The 24,479-nt window shown below is 44.5% G+C and overlaps 1 protein-coding gene across 1 annotated transcript in view; it reads left to right on the top strand.

Annotated features, from left to right (window-relative positions):
- kcnh5b (potassium voltage-gated channel, subfamily H (eag-related), member 5b) overlaps positions 1-24,479 on the top strand; it is a 242,179-nt gene that overhangs the window by 126,703 nt on the left and 90,997 nt on the right. Inside the window, exons 9-10 of the mRNA XM_028565179.1 lie at positions 14,541-14,740; positions 21,925-21,984. Of these exons, the coding sequence (XP_028420980.1) occupies positions 14,541-14,740; positions 21,925-21,984 (260 nt within the window). The remainder of the gene's footprint in view (positions 1-14,540; positions 14,741-21,924; positions 21,985-24,479) is intronic.

Here is a 24,479-nt window from a genome sequence, read left to right as displayed (position 1 = left end):
AGCAGAGCGTGTCTGATAATGTCCCTCTGTAACAGAGAAATTGTGTAAGCTAAGGTGGTAGTTTCCCAACAAGAGCCTTATAGATAAAGAGAAACCAGTGACTATCACGTCTCTCTTGGAGAAAAGACTCACACTTTCATATAAATATACAATGATGTGTACCATAGGAATGACTGGTTATAAATCTCAGACTGAATCCAGAGATTTAAAGGTCCTATGAGATGCTGCTTTTTGAAAGGTTTTATATAGGCCTTAGTGGTCCCCTAATACTGTATCTGAAGTCTCTTTTATATAGACCTTAGTGGTCCCCTAATACTGTATCTGAAGTCTCTTTTATATAGGCCTTAGTGGTCCCCTAATACTGTATCTGAAGTCTCTTTTATATAGACCTTAGTGGTCCCCTAATACTGTATCTGAAGTCTCTTTTATATAGACCTTAGTGGTCTCCTAATACTGTATCTGAAGTCTCTTTTATATAGACCTTAGTGGTCCCCTAATACTGTATCTGAAGTCTCTTTTATATAGACCTTAGTGGTCCCCTTTTATATACTGTATCTGAAGTCTGAAGTCTTTTTATATAGACCTTAGTGGTCCCCTAATACTGTATCTGAAGTCTCTTTTATATAGACCTTAGTGGTCTCCCTAATACTGTATCTGAAGTCTCTTTTATATGTATCTGAAGTCTCTTTTAGTGGTCTCCCCTATACTGTATCTGAAGTCTCTTTTATATAGACCTTACTGTATCTGGTCCCCTTTATATACCTGTATCTGATCTGAAGTCTCTTTTATATAGACCTTAGTGGTCCCCTAATACTGTATCTGAAGTCTCTTTTATATAGACCTTAGTGGTCCCCTAATACTGTATCTGAAGTCTCTTTATATAGACCTTAGTGGTCCCCTAATACTGTATCTGAAGTCTCTTTATATAGACCTTAGTGGTCCCCTAATACTGTATCTGAAGTCTCTTTTATATAGACCTTAGTGGTCCCCTAATACTGTATCTGAAGTCTCTTTCCTGAAATTCTGCCTTGGTGCAGAATTTCAGCTACTAGAGCCAGTCCCACAGTCTGTAGCTTTTGAGGATGAGAGAGGGGGGGCAAGGTGGAGGGTGGGGGTGTGGCCTTGACCAACTGCCCCACTCTCTCATGGGGGGCCAAATTCTCTGGGCGGGCAAAGCCCTTATGACCTCATAAGGAGAAGGTTCCTGATTGGCCCATCTGAGCTTTCATTTTCTCAAAGGCAGAGCAGGATACCCAGGGCTCGGTTTACACCTATCAGGTATTTCATGCCATGGGACCTTTAAGAGTTGAAGATGGTGCATGTCTATAAATGACCATCACCGATAGTCCAAGACAGACGGCATCACTCCTCGCACATCCTGACTGCTATGAGCGGGGAGCACCAACAGCTCTGCCTCACTTGTCCCTCCTCTGGAAAACCATGGCATTGTTTACCAGGCACCTGTGGTTCAATATGAGTGGTCCCCCATGACTTCATTACTCTAGCAGAGGCCCGGCCCCCGCTCCACAGGGAGGCCCCGCTTGGCCCCCGATGGCCTTGTTACCTTGAGAGGTCAGCCCTCAGAGCCGTCTTATTTGTGCTCTTTTAATTCGGGTCCCATTAGTGAAACTGCAACACTCTGCCTGCTGGTCTTCAGAACATGAGATAAAAAAACACGAAGGCACGACCAAGTAGGCATGTCGCGATAGTCAATAAATCGAGTTATCGCATGATAAAAAAAAAATGAGCTCGATAATTTTTCCGGCTGTGATAATTTCCATTTGCATGCTTGTTTATTTTCCTCGTCTCTCCCTCTCTACCAAAGAGACTGGAGGACCACTCTCGGTTCCTTAGCGTAACGAGGAGTGAACCCTCTTGTCAGTCGCATGGTCTTTGTGTGGGCGGGACTCCAGGCGGAGAGAGAGAGAGAGAGTTGGAGCAGGGTTTCCTGCAGCACTTTGCAGTATATGAGCGATATCCACCGTGTTACTCGGCGTCCCGTTTTCTCCCTTTCATTCCAAACCACACAGCTGACAACCTGCAGGTGGAGGCGGTGGAGACGGGCTCGGACATACACGCCGCTGTAGACTCGTCAGTCTCGCAAGCGGTTTCAGGAAAGTGGCTCCATGTGTCCGACAATGCACAGAACATTAACGGTACAAGCCTACAGCTGTCCACGGACACAGAGTGTGGAAAGTATGTCAGAGTTGGCGCGTGTGTGTGTGTGTGTGTGTGTGTGTGTGTGTGTGTGTGTGTGTGTGTGTGTGGCCCGCCCCCACGAAGCTCCGACCTGCAGAGGAGCAGAAGCCGCACCTTCGCCAAAATGAAGACTGAAAAACAGAACTATTTTGGTACATTTACTCGCCACGTGGCAGATAGCCATAAATATAGATTTTATTTATTAATTATATATTATTTAAATGTAATATTTAGTGTTAAATAATTGTAAAATGTAGTACAGAGTCTCTAGTCTGAGAACTTACGTGTCACAAACGGCAATTCCACAACTGTACATCAGCGTGAAAGACGACATACCAAAGGAGATCAAAGACATATTGTGGATATTTAAAATGTCTTCCAGTTCCAGTGTTAAATATTCTTTAGAAATAAAAGTGTATTGATCTTTGAAAAGGTGTACCTGTACTATTATTATTATTATTATTATTATTATTATTATTATTATTATTATGACATCATTATATTATATGCAAATGGTCTCTCGATGACAATATTATCGTTTATCGCAATAATTTCTGGGACAATTTATCGTCCAGCAAAATTTGTTATCGTGACAGGCCTACGACCAAGACAAGATTTCATTGGTTCATTATGTCTGTCTTTTTGACATTCAAAGGGATTTACACTCAGTGAAACAGTGGAATAATTGAAGGGATAATCCCCCCCCCCACCAAAGTTTTTAATAATCAAGGTTATCCGTCTCCCTCTCATTAGTCCTGGTTTGTCTGCACACAGTTGGCAGAGCTGCAGGAATCAGTTTCTCATTGTACCTTCGGCTGTCATTCATCGTTAGTGTATGAAAAAACTTGGAAAACAGCCCCAACAGTAAGCAAGTAAGCAAGACCATTCAAATGGGTTTGATCTGTGTTTCTTTTTCATCCTCCTTTTGTTTCGTCTGAGATGAGTTTTCATATCAGCACTGTGATTAGAAAGTTATCTGCCCACTGGAGATGAAGCTCCCTGGAGAAACTGGCTTTATTGGCGGCACAGATGGCCTGAGGAGGACGTGATCGATCGGCGTCACCAGGGAGCTTTCATTCCTGTCTGTACATTTGTCTTTTATTTTTCATGGCATTAAACTTCATATGCAGCGTCTGACCTACAGAGGTTTTCAGAGGTGGAATGCAACTAAGTACATTTACTCCAGTATTGTACTTAAGTCCAAATGTTGAGGTACTTGTTCTTTACTTGAGTCTTTTCTCTTCATGCCACTTTCTACTTCTACTCCTCTACATTTCAGAGAGAAATATTGGACTTTTTACTCCACTACATTCATCTGTTACAGCTTTAGTTACTAGTTACTTTACACATTAAGATTTCTGCACACAGAACACATGTAGTTTATAAAATCTGATGTTTGATTCTAAACTAGCCAACAATATAATGGCTACAGCTCCAGCTGAGATGATGAGACTATTTGGATCCTTTCACTTTCTACAATGGGAGGAGAGTTCTGCTTTGAGTGCTTTTAATACTTTAAGTACATGTATCTGATGATACATAAATACTTTTACTTAAGTAACATTTCCAATGCAGGACTTTTACCTGTAACAGAGTAGTTTTACAGTGTGGTATTGGTACTTTTACTGAAGTAAAGCATCTGAATACTTCTCCCAGCGCTGGATGTTTGGATGGATGGGAACACAACTGATGCCAGTTCTTAGACAGTCTTACAAAGAAATGCAAGGCAAAAGCCCTCAGTAACATTTGGCTTTAAAAAATCAGGACAGCAGTTATTTACAAGCAAGCTTTGATACAAATTTTAATTTTGAAGTGTAGATATAAAAAGTAGTTAGATAAAACGTGTATCTTTTCTGTGCATCAAGAAAGCTTTCAGGACAAAACATTGTTTTGAAGAATAAGGTCCTGAACTGATCACAACTTGAAGCTTGAAACGTTGAAATGAATCCAGGATCTCCTACAGAACAAAACATTAGCGCCCAAATATAGGAGAGCAGAGATTACTAAACAGAGATATATCACAGTATTCAAGAATAAATATTAAAGTACAGATTTAATATGTAGAGACTCTGCTTGGTTCTCCACCATGCCCAACTTATTGTATTAATCAGATGTATTCATGAGTGTCGGGGCGCCTGGATAGCTCATCTGGTAGAGCGTGCGCCCAATGTACAAAGGTTCAGTCCTTGTCGCAGTGGCCGCTGAGTTCAGGACGTTTTCTTTCCATCTTCTCTTCCTTCCTGCCGTCTTCACATCCTTCTTTAATTTACTCCCTCTGAAAAAATGAAATGCACATTTGAAATTGTTCTAAATTTCAGGTATCTCTCTGCTATTGCCACTTTAAAGGAGAACTTTTTGGAAATCCACGTACAGTATTCTTCTTCTTCCTGACAGATACTACTCTAGTGTCTGTACAGTGAATATGACTTGGCAGACCTTTAGCTTAGCGATGGTTGCCTCACGGCGATGACAGCAATCCTCGGCAAGAAATAGACCGGAACATAACCTGCAGCTGTACGACATCACACCGGCCCGTTCATGAGAATGCGTTGAACCCTCCATAACACTGCAGTGGGTCATTTTCACACTTGAGTTATTGTACAGAATAAACAAATCACATATAACTTGTGAGATTTAGAGGCGCTGGAAGTTGGACTTTGGACGGAGCCAGGCTAGCTGTTTTTTTTCTGCTAAGCTAACTGGCTGCTAGCTGTACCTTCATATTTAGCGATATGTGCAACTCGTAAAACACTGATGCTTGGTCAGTGGACCTTAGCGAAACAACACAGGACTTTCACCCAGGAGACCGGGGTTCGTGTCCCATTCTTGTCCCGCGTGTCACTGGAACGTACATTATGCAACCCCCACACATGATCTTTTCCTAAACCTAACTGTCCCGTTCTTTTGCCGCGTGTCAGTTAAACGTCCCGACCCAGAGCGTCAAAAAGTGACAGCAATACTCCAGACCAAGCCATCTAAATATGAGGCTAAATGAGACCTTTTGCGTCAGTTTGTTAGTTACTGCTGATAATTGAAATTTTAATTTGTAAGGGGATGAAAGCAATTGTTCATTAAAAGTTACAGTTTGAGTCAAGAATTGAAGATGTTTCCTCCTGATACTGGCCGTATAGATTTGAAACCTCCCTAATGTGTGGAGTGTAACATCACTAAGTGTTTGGGGGTTTAGGTGGGCACAGACAATTTGTCACACATCAAACTCCCCCCCCCCCCCCCCACACCTGCAGCCCATCTCTCTCACTCCAAAAGCCATTATCATTTTTGCACGGCGATAAGTAGTCTGTGAAATTGTCCTAATGAGAAGTAAACAAAGCCATGTTGGAGAACACTGTGAGATGAGAACCATATTTACTGAGTGAGAGTCAAAATTACAGAAATGATTGTATTGGCTTGAGGACTGTGACTAACAATGGGATGCCTCTGCAGATTTTTTTCAGTCAATATTTGTGTGGAGACAATCAGGCAGATTGTTTTACTCACCCAGAGAGCGCTTGATGCAAAATTACTGCTTGTCAAAACAGATTTACACAGTATCTTTTTGTGTGTGTGTGTGTGTGTGTGTGTGTGTGTGTGTGAGTGTGTGTGGGTGGTGTTTGGACCGCGGGGTACGGCTGATTGGCTCTCTCGGTGTTTGGCTGGCGCAGCGCGGCGTCCTGTCAGTGTGTAATGTGTTGTGATGCAGCCTCGGCTCACTGAGCACCAAATGGACTGGCCTCAGTGGCTCGTGATGGAGGTGGCTCCTCCTTGGTTTTCCACTTTGTGTGGTGCTATTTTTGGTTCGCCGTCGTCACCCGTGGGGTGTGTGTTTAGGTTTTTATTCGCGGATGCTTTCACATGGGCAGCTCCATCTTCTTCTCAAAAGAAATCTACCACAGACAGTAGTTGTCATCGCAATAATAACTGCCGCAATGAATACATTGTGAAAGACACTCAGGGATTTTTTATCAGTAGAAAACTGCACTTTAAAGTTATAGTGCGTAGTTTAGACAGCAACACTGGCGCGTCCACATGATACAAGCAACAACAACAAAATAATCATCTCTGGCTCGGTCAGCTTGGTGTGAAAGCTGTCAATCAAACTCTGGTGGAGAACTGTGAATAAAGGAGGGCCTGCTACCAATCCATATGCAATTTTCAAATTCATTCAAGAGCTCAAGAACATGATCTGCTGGTCAGAGAAAGTGATCTCCTAGATCAGGGGTCACCAACCTTTTCGACACTGAGAGCTACTTTATGGGTATTGAGTCATACAAAGGGCTACCAGTTTGATACACTCTTCTGAAATAACAAATGTGCTCAGTTTGCCTTTAGTTATATATGATTATTAATGATTAATGATACTCATCTATGTGAAGACACTGGTCATGTTAATGATTTCTCACAATAATTATCAACAATGACTTAACAAGGTGGGAAACAGATATCAATATTCAATTTTCATTTTTAGAACAGGCCTGAGGGCTACTCATGTGGTCTTTGGGGGCTACCTGGTGCCCGCGGGCACCGTGTTGGTGACCCCTGTCCTAGATGATCTATGTCAGATATAAAGGAGTAGATAGGAGCACATTGTGTGTGTGTGTGTGTGTGTGTGTGTGTAACACCTTCAAGAAGATTTTCTTGCATTTTTGCTTGATCTTTTGATTTGATTTATCTGACATTGCAAAAGAAATATATAAAAGGTTACATACCAAAGGATAGACACAATACATTTAAATCTATAACTTATTCCCATTGTGGTCCTCTAATAAAAAGTGATAAAATAGGATTATTTGATCAGTGGCACTCTTCTTGACCCAAAACAGCTGCAAGCAAGGAAGCACACAGACATTTTCTTTTTTTTTGTCTCGTATAATAAACGTAAGCTTCAACAGTTGAAATTTGATGCATAATACAGAGCTATAGCTAAAAGCTCATTTTCAACAGCTGAACAACAATACATCCACCATATACAGTACATCCAACAAGTATTATGAAATACCGTTCACTATGTACATAGTCACAGGATGCATGTGGTGTTTTCAGAACAGCTGTGGTTGTGTGATTAGTTAATATGGGTTCATAAGCACATTTTTAGTATCATGGAAAAAGAATAAAAGTCTGGGGAAGTTTTGATATGGAATAGAAAAGAGTTCCTTTTTTGGAGGCTTTCATGGAAAAGGCTGACAGTGCAAATGCTGTGGGGGCTCGTGCTTGGTGCCCCTGTAGTTGAGTTCCTGGCACTGTAATTCTGCTATTGTTCTCAGAGCAGAGCTTCACCGTGTGATTGGTGAAAAAGCAGAGGAGGGGTTTTCTGATCATGCTTCACAAAACATGGAAGAATTAGATCCCCCTTTCAGTAGCATGGATATAGAGCCAGACAAAATACCTTTAGCCAGGAAACGCTCGCTCGTTCTTCAGGAGTGTTTTAATCCAAATCTCAATCTTTTTCCTAAACTTCATCGTTCTGTGGTATGGTATTCTGTGTTACAGAACATACTTTATTTAGTTTACAAGACTTCTATGTTATAGGTATATAATAGGCTATATGGTTTATTGGTGAAATAGAAAAGATCACTCTGAGGGGTGGATACATCTGTCCCCACTGGGGATAAAAATAATTTAGCAGAGGCAGGGATATGTAGACCAGAAAGGGGGAAATCCCACGCATTTGTTGTAGGAGTTTTGTTTTTATTGAAAATGAATTGATTATCATATCTAACTTTAAGTTTCAACTCTTGGACGACAATTTATTGAGTGACATTTTGTTCAAGAACACGCATCTCCACCGATGCCCCGCGCTAATTAGCGACCAAACACAATTAGTGGATGACGTTTTGTGTACTTTCTTTTTCCAGAGGCCTTCAGTGTTGGTGCTAAGCTTGGCTAAACACATCATCGACACGCATTTCCACTGAACACACCGATATGAATCACACCCTTCACTGTCGATAAGACATAAGCAAATTGGATGCATGCGTGTGTGCGTGTTCTACTGTACTCTTTGTGTGAGTACTACTGTATGTGAGTGTCTGTGTGTGTGTGTGTGTGTGTGTGTGTGTGTGTGTGTGTGTGTGTGTGTGTGTGTGCTGGCTGTCTCCTCATGTAGGAGTGTTGTGATTGATATTTCCTGGGTGTCTGGGCTTCGGGCGGTGGCACTCCTACACCGACAGATTTCTGACCCTCACACTCATTCGCTCTGACAAATCCCCCTGAACTCCTCCGGCAGATCGTCCCGAAACCCACAAAAGAGAAACACACATGACAAGAGAAAGGGCCGTCTCTGGTCTCTCCTGATTTCTTACAAAAACCAGCAACACGCTTTCGTTATCATCACAGAGAATCTCAATGAAAACGCTGGTCTCTTTGTACATGTGTAGCTTTTATTCTATCACAGAAATATTTCATCATCCGGTGCTGCCTCATTTCCACAATTTGCCCTTCAGGAAGAAGTGATGACAGGAGAACAGGGAGGTGAATCCAGGTCAAACTCCCCTTATTGAGATCTTTTACATCACCTGAAAGTGAAGCTGAAAAGGATCAAAGAAAGAGGTTTGTTTTAGACGGATGTCAAATTATTTATGTCTTTCTGTTTTACACAAAAACTAAAGGTGTTCCTCATCTGGTGAGGCCAGGATCAGGATTGTTATCAGACCTTCAAAAAGGGAAATACAAACGTTTCTTAAAATTTAGCAAAATGGATGATTACACCTTCCTGGGGTGGAGAAATTGGCTGTGTTGATAAAGAGAAGACAGAAGGATGGTATATGTGTAGACGGCAGACACAAATTGATGGTTAAAGGGCTCATATTATGAAGAAATCGCTTCTTCTGGGATTTGGGGTGGTATTTTGTGTCTCTGGTGCTTCCACACACATACAAACTTCCATCCATGGTAGGGCTGGGCGATATATCGATATTATATCGATATCGTGATATGAGACTAGATATCGTCTTATTAGATTTTGGATATCGTAATATCGTGATATGACATAAGTGTCTTTTCCTGGTTTTAAAGGCTGCATTACAGTGAAGTGATGTACTTTTCTGAACTTACCAGACTGTTGTAGCTGTTTTATTATTAATGATTATTCATCTAAAATCTAAGTGTGAAGATATTTTGCGAGAGCACCAACTGTCAACTCTAGAATATATCGCCGCAATATCGATATCGAGGTATTTGGTCAAGAATATCATGATATCTGATTTTCTCTATATTTGCAGTGTGTTTGTGATTTTGGTTGTGTTGTGTGGATTTGGTTGTGTTGTGTGGATTTGCAACGCGTTTGCAAAATGCTGCACATGTGTTGTCAACTGAATGAAGGTGTTTTCTAAAATTGCTTGTGTTTTGTCTATTTGCACGTGTTTTTTTGTTCAGTTTTTTTAGTTGCAGTGCACTTGACCCTGTCGACCACCGTAGGGAGAAGATTCTGTGTGCCAAGATGTAAAACAGATAAACTTAAGTTACCGTTTATCCCAACCTCTATCAGGCTGATGAACTCCAATAGTTAGCACAACAGAGCAAAGTGCAATATATACACCTGCACTTTCTGCACGTAGCACTTTAATTCTCACAGTTACTTTTTAAGAGGTAGTAATGTCAGAGGATCAGCACCTCTAAATCGGAGGCCATGGTTCTCAGCAGGAAACCGATGGAATGCCTTCTCCAGGTAGGGAATGAGTCCTTACCCCAAGTGAAGGAGTTCAAGTACCTTGGGGTTTTGTTCGCGAGTGAGGGGACAATGGAGCGGGACATTGGTCGGAGAATCGGCGCAGCGGGTGCGGTATTGCATTCAATCTATCGCACCGTTGTGACGAAAAGAGAGCTGAGCCAGAAGGCAAAGCTCTCGATCTACCGGTCAGTTTTCGCTCCTACCCTCACCTATGGTCATGAAGGCTGGGTCATGACCGAAAGAACGAGATCCAGGGTACAAGCGGCCGAAATGGGTTTCCTCAGGAGGGTGGCTGGCGTCTCCCTTAGAGATAGGGTGAGAAGCTCAGTCATCCGTGAGGAGCTCGGAGTAGAGCTGCTGCTCCTTTGCGTTGAAAGGAGCCAGTTGAGGTGGTTCGGGCATCTGGTAAGGATGCCCCCTGGGCGCCTCCCTAGGGAGGTGTTCCAGGCCCGTCCAGCTGGGAGGAGGCCTCGGGGAAGACCCAGGACTAGGTGGAGGGATTATATCTCCAAGCTCTGGGGTGTATGGGAACACTGCCGCAATGAGCGCCTAGCAACACAAGGAGAGAAAAAAAGAAGCTGCTGTTGTCACTAAGACAAGATCAGAATAGACCAACCGAACACTACCACAAATTATCATTTCGCTATATTTTTTACTTTTTAATGTCAGAATCAATTTAGAGACCAACTTCCTGCAAAGCCTCTCTCCAGTTGATGAAAGCCTCTCTCTGACAGTGTCTGGTCCTTTGTCCCCCAGGCTGCTCCATCAACGCAGAAATGTGAGGAAATAACGCTCTTCATCTGCTCCCCGTCCTGACTATCACCCCCCAGCCCCAGCCCCCAAAAAAAAAAAAAAAAATAAAAAAATCTCCCCGTGGCCAATAGAGGGGGAAACCAGAGACCTATTTCAATAAATAGAGCTGTGGGGGACATATCAGATATCAAATAAAGTATTGAAATGACAGCTATAAACTGTAGCCAGAGTACTCTGAATGAACTGTCTAAACTCATTAGGTTCTCTATGGGACCAGAAAAGTGTTTTGGGTTGTTTTTAGAAGGATATTAGTATTATAAGATTCTGATCAGTATACTGTAGTCTGGGTATTTTATTTGTTAACATTTAACGTGTTAGGCATGCTATTATTCTGCAGCATCACTGGGTTCAGGGCATAGACTGTATGTACAGTAAAGATGGGCGCCGCGTTTCCAATTCTCCCGCTGTACAAAAGTGAAGCACGGCCAAGGCCATCTTGTTGTTTTGGAGCCAGAGTAAGCACAGTATTGGTCGCGGCGGTGGAGCCGCGGTATCAATGTCACGCCCGACCAATCCTGAGTGAATCACAGCTAGCATTAAATAACTGATAAAAACTAGTGCTGTCAAACGATTGAAATATTTAATCGCGATTAATCGCATGAATGTCATAGCTAACTCGCAATTAATCACACATTTTTATCTATTCTAAATGTCCCTTGATTTCTTTTTGTCCCATTATTTTTTCTCATTTTCATGCTCTTATCAACATGGAAAAGTGGATCGGCTTGCTTTGTGCTTTTGTCGCCTGGTTTGACGAGGCGGGGCGGAGAATTGGAATCAGCCGTGTGCTCGGCCGTCAGCTGTGTGCTAGGGCATCAGCCGTGTGCTCGGCCGTCAGCTGTGTGCTCGGCCTTCAGCTGTGTGCTAGGGCATCAGCCGTGTGCTAGGGCATCAGCTGTGTGCTAGGGCATCAGCCGTGTGCTCGGCCGTCAGCTGTGTGCTAGGGCATCAGCTGTGTGCTAGGGCATCAGCCGTGTGCTCGGCCGTCAGCTGTGTGCTAGGGCATCAGCTGTGTGCTAGGGCATCAGCTGTGTGCTCGGGCATCAGCTGTGTGCTCGGCCTTCAGCTGTGTGCTCGGCCTTCAGCTGTGTGCTCGGCCTTCAGCTGTGTGCTAGGGCATCAGCTGTGTGCTAGGGCATCAGCTGTGTGCTCGGCCATCAGCTGTGTGCTATGGCATCAGCTGTGTGCTAGGGCATCAAGTGGTATTTCAGACTGGACGTGCTGTGATGATAGCTCAGTTCACAACCACAAAACACACACATCACTTTGCTCTTGTCAATGGAACCATTTGGCAACTTTTTAAAAGTAAACTTTCCATTCAGAATCTTATTGGCATCCATTTCGGCATCTCACGCTTCCGGTCTAGCTAGATCCGGTGTGGTGTTGTAGTTTTTCTAACGTTACTAGTTGTTGCAACAGCATATGAAAAAAACTACAAAGTTTGCTAGGCCAAAAAGAACGTTAATCTCACAATAAAAAAATGTATGCCATTAAAATGGGTTTGCGTTAACGCCATTAAAAATGCATTTAACTGACAGCACTAATAAAAACAAAACTGATGAGAATAATGGAACAAACATCAGCATAAAATGACAGAAACCATCTTTTGGAAAAAAAATATTTGACGTGGACTTTGACTTTTTTAGTTTGACCCATGTTCCATCCGCTAACGTGGAGGGGGCGGGGCTTATGACCTATACTGCAGCCAGCCACCAGGGGGCCATCCAGATGTTTTGGCTTCACTTATACAGTTTATGCATCTACCTCTGGTTTAGGGCTGGGTGTTGAAAACCAAAATAAAATGCCTATTGTATATATTTGTATCTATCTTTTCCATCGCAGTGTCGAATTAACCAGCTGCCGAACTGTGTTACTGCAATAATTATCACATGTGGACGAGGCTTTACATTGTGATCCTTGCACGTTATGTTCCTTTTGCACGAAAGCTCTTCATAAAATGAGGAAACCACGTTTAAATCCTGGCAGACGGCGAGAAGTGGTTTCAGCTCGACAGACAATGTTCCAGGGGATCAAACCTGTGCCGTTGTGTGTGCTGCGGTGATCATTGGCCTACCGCTGGGCCACCAAGTCTTCCAATTAGGAGTGTTGTGTTTGGTGGAGGTGAGAGCTGTCTCTCTGAGCTTTCACTTCCAGATCGTTAGGGTTGTCAGAGTTCTACTTTGCCAGCTGACAGGGTTCAGCAAAAGTCCTTGAAAGGCTGCTGTCTTTGAAAGAACTAAACTGGAACAGTGTTTTCTTCTCACTGCCGGCATGCTACACCTTTCTGTCTGTGGCTGTCGCTCTGCTCTGTTTTTGTCTCTCATCCAAACACACTCTCTCTCATTGTGTCTGTTGTGTTCTTTTCTTTTCTTTCTGACTCCCATTGCTTCTGTGAGACAGACACACACTCTGAATATAAAAACACACTTTCCTGGTCTTCATTTTTTTCCCATCCATTTCTTTTTCATTCTTTCCATCACACTTTATCTCAAGTGCACAGTCACTTTCTGTCCAACATTTTCCTCTCTTCCACACAACTCACTGGTACCTGGCTGTACTTTTAGTCTTCCTCCCCCTCTCCTTTTGTGGCTCATGTGCCATCATCAGATCCCACCACCTCCTGTAAACTACCAAATTTTGAACCCAAAAATCTTTAAACCTGTCCTTTATTTTTCTCTTCTTTCCTTTGTCATTTGATTGGCTGGAAGGAGGCAGTGGAAGGGAAAAAAAGAGGGAGAACTATTCTGAGTGAGGTCTCTATGGAAACAGTAAAGCAGCAGCAGGGTACAGAGGAGACTGACGGCTCGGCACAATGGCTTTAAGTTCTTTTCTCACTTTGCATAGCAGACATTTAAATCACAACTGCCACATTATCAATGTGCATCTCCCTGCTTATCCAATTTGTTGCCGTCATTACCTCAACATGACTTATAGTCTTTAATAATTCAAATCTCAAAAGAAATAAAGCATAGCAAGGAGAGATTGGTAACAGAAATAGAATCCAGAAAAGGTCAATCTTTCTTTAGTTTTTTGCATGAACAGAACTTGCTCAGAGCTTTTACAGGGCTGTTGTTTAAGGGTTGTTTAGGCATTGCTAGGGGGTTAAATTCTATGTTCCCGTTTAGGAAGGTTGCTGGGGTGTTACTATGTCATTGGTAGGTGGTTTTCTTGGTGTCTGGCAGGGCTTTGGTGGATACTGGGTGATAGTAATGGTGTTTGGTATACAGTAGTTGCAGTGGCTAGGTTTTTGACAATACTTCTTTTCTGGAGCTTTCGGCTACATCTTGTGGCCTTTGTCAGTGGAGGAAAATGAAGAAGATGAAGATGTGACGGAAATCTTTAGAATGTGAAAGTTATTTTAGAGTGTGTGTGTGTGTGTGTGTGTGTGTGTGTGTGTGTGTGTGTGTGTGTGTGTGTGTGTGTGTGTTTTTTAGAGAGTGTAAGTTGATGTCCTACTCCAGTCAAAATAATTACGTTGATGAAACACTTTAATGAGGGAAAACAAAATGAAATAAATGAGGAAAAAAGGTTTAAAGCTTTAGTGCATAACTTTTTGATATTAATGGATATCCGGTACATTCCAGCCGTTGCCAAATGAGTTGCTACCAAGCTAATTAAAACTATCAGCTCCACACAACTCTCTGGCAACTTTCCCGTGTAGAAACTGGAGTGAAGATAATGACCTCTTCTGAAGAGTCCATCATGTTTTCTTAATCCTCCATGTCCTCCTTGGCTACTAGCAACTGTTTGGTTGTCATTACTTAGACAAAAACTACGTACTATAGCTTTAATACCAAGAAGTAAGGGCTAAAAAGAGAATAATTGTCATGTGTTCATCCCTCTCCTGTGTCTTCCTCCCCAGCTCTGCTCTATGCCACCATCTTTGGAAACGTGACCACCATCTTCCAGCAGATGTACGCCAACACAAACCGCTACCACGAGATGCTCAACAACGTCCGGGACTTCCTGAAGCTCTACCAGGTTCCCAAGGGGCTGAGCGAGCGCGTGATGGATTACATTGTCTCCACCTGGTCCATGTCCAAAGGCATCGACACGGAGAAGGTGAGGCTGAACCCATGTAAGGTGTCAGCACTGATGTGACGTCCTCTAAACTTTATTGGAATTGTCAGTGGAGAAAACTGTTCTCAAGTTGTGACCGGGCCAGTGTGAGCATGGATATCATATGCTTTATTTGACTCGAGAGATCATTATTAATTTTTGAAGCTTTAGACCACATATGTCAAACTCAAGGCCCGCGGGCCATATCCGGCCCCTCGCAAATTGTGTTCCGGCCCGCATATGAATTTAGGTTCATGATACATTTTGGCTCTCTTAGTTTTTGTCCCTTTTTTCTATGATGACTGAGGACGTTTGTTGCTGCTTTTTTAGGGCTTATGTCGACCAAACTGTAAGCGAGAAGACTATATGAGACATGCAACAATACAGTCAAAGATATTTGACTCCTTGGATTAAAGAAGAGCATGTCAATAAACTAGACATGTCTGGCCCTTGGTGTGATTCTCTTTTTCCAGTGTGGCCCTTAGTGAAGTTGAGTTTGGCACCCCTGCTTTAGACCAACCAGTTAGCTCCGTTTTCTCCCAAGACATGCCCATGTTTCGAATTTGAAGTTATTGCTCAAAACTGAAGGAACAAAACATTTACAAAACACATACTTACAGAAGTAAATTTCCATACTGTGCATATATGAATCCACTGAGATGATTAATCTTTTCAGAACCTACTTCTTCTTACTTGAACTTGAGCTCAGACCTGCACCCAAGCACAACACAAACTCCTCCCATGTAAAGAGCCGATGCCATTAATAATAATAATAATTAAGCCATTAGGGCTGTGGATCTTCACTGGTCTCACCATTCGATTCCATTACGATAATCCTGTCTTCGATTCAATATGCATCGGGATGCGTTTCCTATCATTAATATATATTATTATTATTATTATTATGGCTTGTGGACTGAAGTGTTTGGTTGTGACGTATGTCATGCGCATTTGCAACAAGAGGGGAGACCAACAACAACTATCGGCTTATATTTAGCATTAGCATCGTTAGCGTTAGCCTCAGCCTTAGCCTTAGCCAACTCCTTCACCACTAACGGAGCGAGGTGGAAAATCAAACTGTTCCCGAACCAGGTGGGGAGGAGGGCCACTACATCATGGCCACCAACACAAATCAGCAAAGACTGGTCTTGCTCGGGCTTTAACTTGTGGATATTCTGCAGCTTTGCCACAACGGACCGAATGGCTTTGCTCGCATCTTTCTCCGCCGCCATTACTACCGCTCAAACTAGCGCACAACCTCAACGTCATCGTTCTCAGCCACTCCCTCTGGTCACTGATTGGACCGCCAAAGATTTGGCCGGAGAAAACCCAAGAATATACCACAAACCCAGACGGAGTACTGAAAGGAAATGAAAATTCAGCGGAAGTATGTAGGAGCGCGGAGCCAGGCTAGGGTGTCATGGAAGGCGCTTTAAATAAAATGTATTATTATTATTATTATTATTATTACTGCACTTGGTTTTCATCAACAAATTCAAGCAGTCATGTGTATGTGAACTCCCCTTCCTGAATGTAGCAGAGTCTGAACACAGCAGACGTAATATATTTTTTAATGAAAATGAGAATAAAGATGCAAAAGTGATGACTTTCTTATATAGTGAAACATATTGCAATTGCAGTATCAGGGAAGATATTTGAAACTAGATATTGTTTTCAAATCGTTTCTAGTCTACAATCACCACCTGAAGGACATCACCACCTGTAAATATCTCCTTTCATACATGACGGCACGTCACCTCTTCCTTTTTTAATTTGCAGCGACCGGTATAGCTCATAGTGTAACGTTAGCGTAATTATCGTCAGCCAGTGAATACAGCGTGCCCCTCTGAAAGCACTCCTCCAAATCAAACCGTTGCCGCAGCATCCTTAAATCCAGTTTGATTTACTTTTACGCTCCGTCACCTCTGGAGGTGCAGATGTGAAGTTTTTCTTTGCTGAATTGGTACCTGGCCAATCATTAAATCATTATATGTCCATCTAATTGACTTCCTCAGCATTTACCTGTTGACAGTCATGCTCTCTTTCTCTCTCTTCAGATCATATCAGATATCCTCCTCCTCATCAATCCCATTTTCCAAATTTTTGTTGAGATAATTATACACTCATGAAGAGACATAAGCCAACACTGCCCTCAGTATAAATCCTTTGCAGTCAGAGCTGGGCCAATTAGTGGATATGTTTTGTCACTTTGGGAGCCATCACACTGTACACACAGACCTGAGGCTCCCAGAAGCGTTTCGGTGCTGCTAATATCCTCCACTCTAAATGGAGCAGATGATTTTTTTTAAAAGACTGTTGTGTTTTGATGTTGCAGAGGCTTCTAGATGATTAATTGTTTTTCCCTTGTCGTGTGTAATAAGGCAGTTTGGTGGAAGATGGGATAACATTTAGTTTTTACTCTGTTTGACCTAATTAGACTTGATTCAGTGGTGTAATGAGCTGGACAAAGTGATTACAACGGACAGGCTTTTTGGCAGACACTGGGCTGGCGTTAATAAACTCAGCAGCAGGAAGACAAGTTTGGGTTGTTGTTGATTATCAGGATTACAGGAGGAAGGCTGGAAATAAAAACTCATTGGATGGAAGGGCAGTACCAGCATTTTATTACATGTGAATCATCACACACAAAACCCTCAAACAAAGTCTTCAATTTGAATAAAGTGACTCATTGTGAACCATCACCTTATCGTGGTGGAGAGGTTTGTGTGTCTCTGTGAACCTGAGGGCTGTGTTGTCTGGAGCTTTGTGCTCCTGGTAGGGTCTCCCAAGGCAAAGTGGTCTCAGGTGAGGGGCCAGACAAAAAATGGTTCAAAAACCCTATGGAAAAACAAGGTAGAGATGGAGTGACCCTGCCCGGAGGAAGCCCGGGGCCCCCGTCTGGAGCCAGGCCCAGACGGTGGGCTCGTCGGTGAGCGCCTGGTGGCCGGGTTTGCCACGGAGCCCGGCCGGGCACAGCCCGAACAAGCTACGTGGCTCCCATCTCTCCAGCCCATGGGCCCACCACCTGTGGGAGGAACCGCTGGGGTCGAGTGCGCTGCCACATGGGTGGCAGTGAAGGTCAGGGGCCTCAACGGACCAGACCCGGGCGGCAGACGCTGGCTCTGGGGACGTGGAACGTCACCTCTCTGTGGGGGAAGGAGCCGGAACTGGTGCGGGAGGTGGAGCGCTACCGGTTAGATCTGGTGGGGCTTACCTCTACGCACAGTCTCGGTTGTGGAACCATACTCCTGGATAGGGGTTGGACTCTTTTCTTCTCCGGAGTTGCCCAGGGTGTGAGGCGCCGGGCGGGTGTGGAGATACTCACAAGCCCCCGGCTGAGCGCCGCTACGTTGGAGTTTACCCCGGTGGACGAGAGGGTCGCCTCCCAACGCCTGCGGGTTGAGGGGGGGAAAACTCTGACTGTTGTTTGTGCATATGCACCAAACAGGAGTTTGGAGTATTCAGCCTTCTTGGAGACCTTGAGTGGAGTCCTGCATGGGGCGCCAGTGGGGGACACCATTGTTCTGCTGGGGGACTTCAACGCACACGTGGGCAATGATGGAGACACCTGGAGAGGCGTGATTGGGAGGAACGGCCTCCCTGATCTGATCCTCCCTGGTTGTTTGTTGTTGGACTTCTATGCTAGTCATGGATTGTCTATAACGAACACCATGTTCGAACATAGGGATGCTCATAAGTGTACCTGGTACCAGAGCACCCTTGATCGAAGGTCAATGATTGATTTTGTAATCATTTCATCTGATCTGAGGCCGTATGTTTTGGACACTCGGGTGAAGAGAGGGGCAGAGCTGTCAACCGATCACCATCTGGTGGTGAGTTGGGTCAGGGGGTGGGGGAAGACTCTGGACAGACCTGGTAAGCCCAAACGTGTAGTGCGGGTAAATTGGGAACGTCTGGAGGAGGCCCCTGTCCGACAGACTTTCAACTCACACCTCCGGCGGAGCTTTTCGTGCATCCCTGTGGAGGCTGGGGGCATTGAACCCGAGTAGACAATGTTCAAAGTTTCCATTGCTGAAGCTGCGGCGAGGAGCTGTGGTCTTAGGGTCTTAGGTGCCTCAAGGGGCGGTAACCCACGAACACCGTGGTGGACACCGGTGGTCAGGGAAGCCGTCCGACTAAAGAAGGAGTCTTTCCGGGATACGTTATCCCAGAGGACTCCGGAGGCAGTTGCAGGGTACCGAAGGGCCCGAAGGGCTGCGGCCTCTGCCGTGAAAGAGGCAAAGCAGCGGGTCTGGGAGAAGTTTGGAGAAGACATGGAGAAGGACTTTCGGTCGGCACCAAAGAGCTTCTGGAAAACTGTTCGCCACCTCAGGAGGGGGAAGCGGGGAACCATCCAAGCTGTGTACAGTAAGGATGGGACACTGTTGACCTCAACTGAGGAGGTAATAGGGCGGTGGAAGGAGCACTTTGAGGAAGTCCTGAATCCGACTAATACGCCCTCTATGTTAGAGGCAGAGCTGGAGGATAACGGGGGATTGTCGTCAATTTCCCAGGCGGAAGTCACTGATGTAGTCAAACAACTCCACAGTGGCAAAGCCCAGGGGATTGATGAGATCCGTCCAGAAATGCTCAAGGCTCTGGGTGTGGAGGGGCTGTCCTGGTTGACACGACTCTTCAACATTGCGTGGAAGTCTGGCACAGTGCCAAAGGAGTGGCAGACTGGGGTGGTGGTTCCCCTTTTTAAAAAGGGGGACCAGAGGGTGTGTGCCAATTACAGGGGTATCACACTTCTCAGCCTCCCTGGTAAAGTCTACTCCAAGGTGCTGGAAAGGAGGGTTTGGCCGATAGTCGAACCTCGGGTTGAGGAGGAACAATGCGGATTCCGTCCTGGTCGTGGAACAACGGACCAGCTCTTCACTCTCGCAAGGATCCTGGAGGGAGCCTGGGAGTATGCCCAACCGGTCTACATGTGTTTTGTGGATTTGGAGAAGGCGTATGACCGGGTCCCCCGGGAGATACTGTGGGAGGTGCTGCTGGGAGTATGGGGTGAGGGGGTCTCTACTCAGGGCCATCCAATCTCTGTACGACCAAAGTGAGAGCTGTGTCCGGGTTCTTGGCAATAAGTCGGACTCGTTTCAGGTGAGGGTTGGCCTCCGCCAGGGCTGCACTTTGTCACCAATCCTGTTTGTAATATTTATGGACAGGATATTGAGGCGTAGTCAGGGTGGGGAGGGGTTGCAGTTCGGTGGGCTGGGGATCTCATCGCTGCTCTTTGCAGATGATGTGGTCCTGATGGCATCATCGGCCTGTGACCTTCAGCACTCACTGGGTCGGTTCGCAGCCGAGTGTGAAGTGGTTGGGATGAGGATCTGCACCTCTAAATCGGAGGCCATGGTTCTCAGCAGGAAACCGATGGAATGCCTTCTCCAGGTAGGGAATGAGTCCTTACCCCAAGTGAAGGAGTTCAAGTACCTTGGGGTTTTGTTCGCGAGTGAGGGGACAATGGAGCGGGAGATTGGTCGGAAAATCTGCTCTGGTCCCTGTCTGCTCTGGTCCCTGTCTACTCTGGTGCCTGTCTGCTCTGGTCCCTGTCTGCTCTGGTCCCTGTCTACTCTGGTCCCTGTCTGCTCTGGTCCCTGTCTGCTCTGGTCCCTGTCTACTCTGGTCCCTTTCTGCTCTGGTCCCTGTCTGCTCTGGTCCCTGTCTACTCTGGTCCCTGTCTGCTCTGGTCCCTGTCTGCTCTGGTCCCTGTCTACTCTGGTCTGCTCTGGTCCCTGTCTGCTCTGGTCCCTCTCTGCTCTGGTCCCTGTCTACTCTGGTCTGCTCTGGTCCCTGTCTGCTCTGGTCCCTGTCTGCTCTGGTCTGCTCTGGTCTCTGTCTGCTCTGGTCCCTGTCTGCTCTGGTCCCTCTCTGCTCTGGTCCCTGTCTGCTCTGGTCCCTCTCTGCTCTGGTCCCTGTCTGCTCTGGTCACAACAAGGTACCGTAGTATTGTGTGCAAAGCACCAGTCAGTTTAAGTACACGCTTAAATGTCCCATGAAAAACAGTGAAAACAGGACATTTTCATGAATTTATAAAACCTCCCGGACGCCCCAGACAGTAGGTGTCTGGGCAAAAGAGGACGTTTGGTCACCCTAATTTTATACATAATACATTTTGACTTTTGGACTCTACAACCAGGGCTTGACATTAGCTTTTTTGCTCACCAGCCACTGTGGCTAGTCGTCAAAAGCTACTAGCATCTTGACTAGCTGTTTTATGGGATATGTTTTATTTAATTTAAATAAAGTTGACTATGGTGTGCTACAATTACCTTGAAGAACCAGATCAACAACCCTTTAAAATGAGCAAAAATCATGACTACATAAAATCTAACAGTGCAGTCATCAAATTTTCAGCTCTGATAATGTGTGTAAAGCTCCTTTTGTATCAAAACAAGCAACGGAATAAAACACAGACATAAACAGAGTTGCTTCTTATTGCATAGGCTAGGTGGTGCAGGGGTGGAGAAGGTTAGTTGGAAGGGATTTGGAGCGCTTGCGTGTCACTAAGCAGCCGGCTCGAGCCCTCGGTGACGGGAAGCGGAGGGCAGAGACCAAATGTCCTGTTAGATTGTCCTGCTGTGCACTCTCTCTGTACTTCTACAAACCTACACCTTATGCAGTCTATGACCTGTATAGACGCAACTGTTGCCTCGGCTTGCCATGTCGCATGCGCCGAGCCAAGCCACCGTACTCCGGCCGTGGGCTGCCACTGCACACCTGGTCACAGCGGTGTTCCTGTGTCAGGCAGCGGCACAGTGACACAGTACTCCAGCCACCAGTGTTACCTTATAATGGCATTCCACCCGCCAAAGTGGCTAGTAAGAGTGACTGTATTACCCGCCAGTGCCGAAATCTACCTGCATTTTGGTGGGTAGTCTTCCTGTATAATATATACGAATAATATTTTAATATTAAAAGCTCAAATGCAGCCTCTTATAAATATGTTCTACACTACTCAGGCGTATGCATTGTCACTGCCGCTATAAGCATGTGGTTGTTGTTACATGTTCTGTCCACTAGAGGGACTCATTACCTGCTGAAGCTTCTAAACCTTCATCTCGCTGCAGACTATCAGATACTATATATATATCAGATACTATACAGATATTTTTTTAACTGATTGAGTCCTCAGAGGGAATTTCTGTGAACAGCAGTTTGACCCCATATGTCTCTCTGTCTTCCAGGTCTTATCCATCTGTCCCAAGGACATGCGGGCCGACATCTGTGTCCACCTCAACAGGAAGGTATGTATCTATGGTTTTCCTACAGACACGCGTTAGTTGTATTACAGCGCCTCACTCTGGCCCCCAGGAAGTGCACCAGGCTTTGAAGCCACTTTGACATAGCAGCCAAACACTGGGATTACAACTTCCGTGTCATTACTTACATTGCGAAAGAGACGTCTGTAAAATAGTGAGTACACAACCCCAGCAAAATGACTCGCTTCACTATCAGAATTTGATCCATTTGGTCAGATAACATTTGGAAAGTCTAAAAGAGATCATTTAATCCCCGTTCATGTTAGCAGAGATTGTTCAGGTGCCGCTGGAAATTCCGCAGGATGGCCCTCTTTTCGGCCGGATGTCCGTCCCCTTCCTCTGTCTCTGTGTTGGCGTTCTAACCTCCGGTGGATTAGTGAGGACTATGGTTAACTGCTCCTCAGATCTCTGCAGGGTAAATCCAGACCGCTAGCTAGACTATCTGTCCAATCGGAGTTTTCTGTTGCACGAAAATTTAGCAGCGGCACCATGAGAAGCTTAGCACTGCCCAAGATGATTGTGATCAAAGAAATGCCAATAAACCAGAGCACCTTTTTCTCCCATCCCGGAATGCTGTGTTGAGTAGCCAGACCTTCCTCCGCAGCGCGGTGGATGGTCTGGGAAAGCGAGACTAGTGGAGTGCTAAACAGAAAGTAGCCTACTCGGCTGGCGGAGGTCTCTAGTGCGCCTGCTCTATGGGCCACACATTGAGGAAGATAACTTTATTGTCCCTGAAGGGAAATTTGTTCCGCAGCTTTACAAATACAACACAAAATAGAGAAAATAAGCATCTCTCAACACATCATGCAACTTTCATGCAACAACAACTATTGGCCATTTTTTTATTGAACAACGCTGCATTGTTACCCCCTTCTCACCCAATCAAGACACAGAAGCAGCGGCGATGATCCGGGTCATTTTAAGGAAGTTGAAGTTTTTTGGCTTCATGCGCCACTGAGCTCCTCTCAAAGGAATGAACAGGGCTCCGCATCCAAAGCTGTATCCAGGTTTTTTAAACATCCATGGCTTCACTGTATAAAAGAAGAAAAAAAACGTAACGATGGATGTAATGATGGATAGTGTGACTTCTGTGTCTTGATTTTGTAAGAAGGGGGTAACAATGCAGTCAGCTCACAGTTTGATGTATAAATACTTTAGAGCCACTATGTGTAGACGTTTCTGTGAATATAGACTCCTGATGGCTTACGTTTTTGTTTCAGGAGAAAGTACACGCTAAAGTCAGAAATCCTCTAATCCTACACATGAGGGTCGATGTAACAACAATCTGAGACTCTATAAAATGTCCAACAAACTAACTTTCATCATTCTTACTGTTTAACATATTTTAATAGGTTGTCGTACAAAGTACAAGTGCAACTACAAGGACTTACTTTCCTACACAACATTAACCCAAAGGATAATAAAAAATGTATAAATGAGAATTGCCCAAATGTCTAATGGTTGCAATAACATTCTCCAAACACCTGAATATTAAACCTAATACAATGACACAACTGATATGGGTCCCAAAACGTTGGTAACAGTGCTGTGTAACAATCATCGCTAATGGCCAATACTCAGCAGTCGCTAAAATAAGTCTGGTCATTCAGAGCGGCTGCCTCAAATAGCTTTATATCATATTATCTTTAAATTAATTAATCAAGTACAGTGCTTTTACAGGAATGTATGTTAATGAGGTTGATTAATAGTGATCCATTGCACAGCCAAGACATTTAGGCCAGATCTCATAGTTATAACTAGACATGTCTAGGTCAGAGTCCACTATGGGGCTCAAGGCAAGGTGATGGCACTCTATCTTTCATCTTTTGAAAGATTCCACCAGAAATCTTTAAAATGAGTTTGAACAGATTTTAGACCACAGTTTTTGTTGTTACAGTCCTAGCACCTTATTTTAATGATCTAACTGCATGGCGTGAATCGCCTGGCACAGGTGTGTTTAGGGCGTGTCCAAATCCACTTTTGCTAGTTTAACGATGGAAAAAAAGGGTCCATGTGCCGGGCGCATGGTTCTAAAGGGTTGTACTCAGTGTCTTCATTAATCAGAGGTGTGACATGCAATCAACCAATCAGAGATCATCTCCCATTCCCTTTAAAAGCCACGCACGTTTGGACCTTGGAGCATTGTTGTTATGATGGAGGATTTGCTAAGCAGGAAGGAGAGAAGAAACTGATCTGATTCAAAGATTCAAGATTCAAAATCCTTTATTAATCCGACAATGGGGAATTCACACTGTTGCAGCAGCGAGGGATTAGAGGAAAAGTAGAAGACAAGACAAGATAAACACACAACAATAAATATAATCATGTGTGAAGTGAAAGCACTCAAGCAGATCTTATCATACTATTATTTCACATTGTAATATTTTTATGTTTAATCTTCTGCATGTGTGTGTGCTGCTGTGTGTCCCTGTGTGTGTAACAAGCATAGTGTGCGCGCGTTGTGCACGAGCCTAGGAGCA

Source organism: Perca flavescens, chromosome 20 (assembly GCF_004354835.1).
Source record: "Perca flavescens isolate YP-PL-M2 chromosome 20, PFLA_1.0, whole genome shotgun sequence".
NCBI lineage: Eukaryota > Metazoa > Chordata > Actinopteri > Perciformes > Percidae > Perca > Perca flavescens.
The sequence above is the reverse complement of the archived record's forward strand: the minus strand, read 5'-3'. Positions and strand labels throughout refer to the sequence as shown.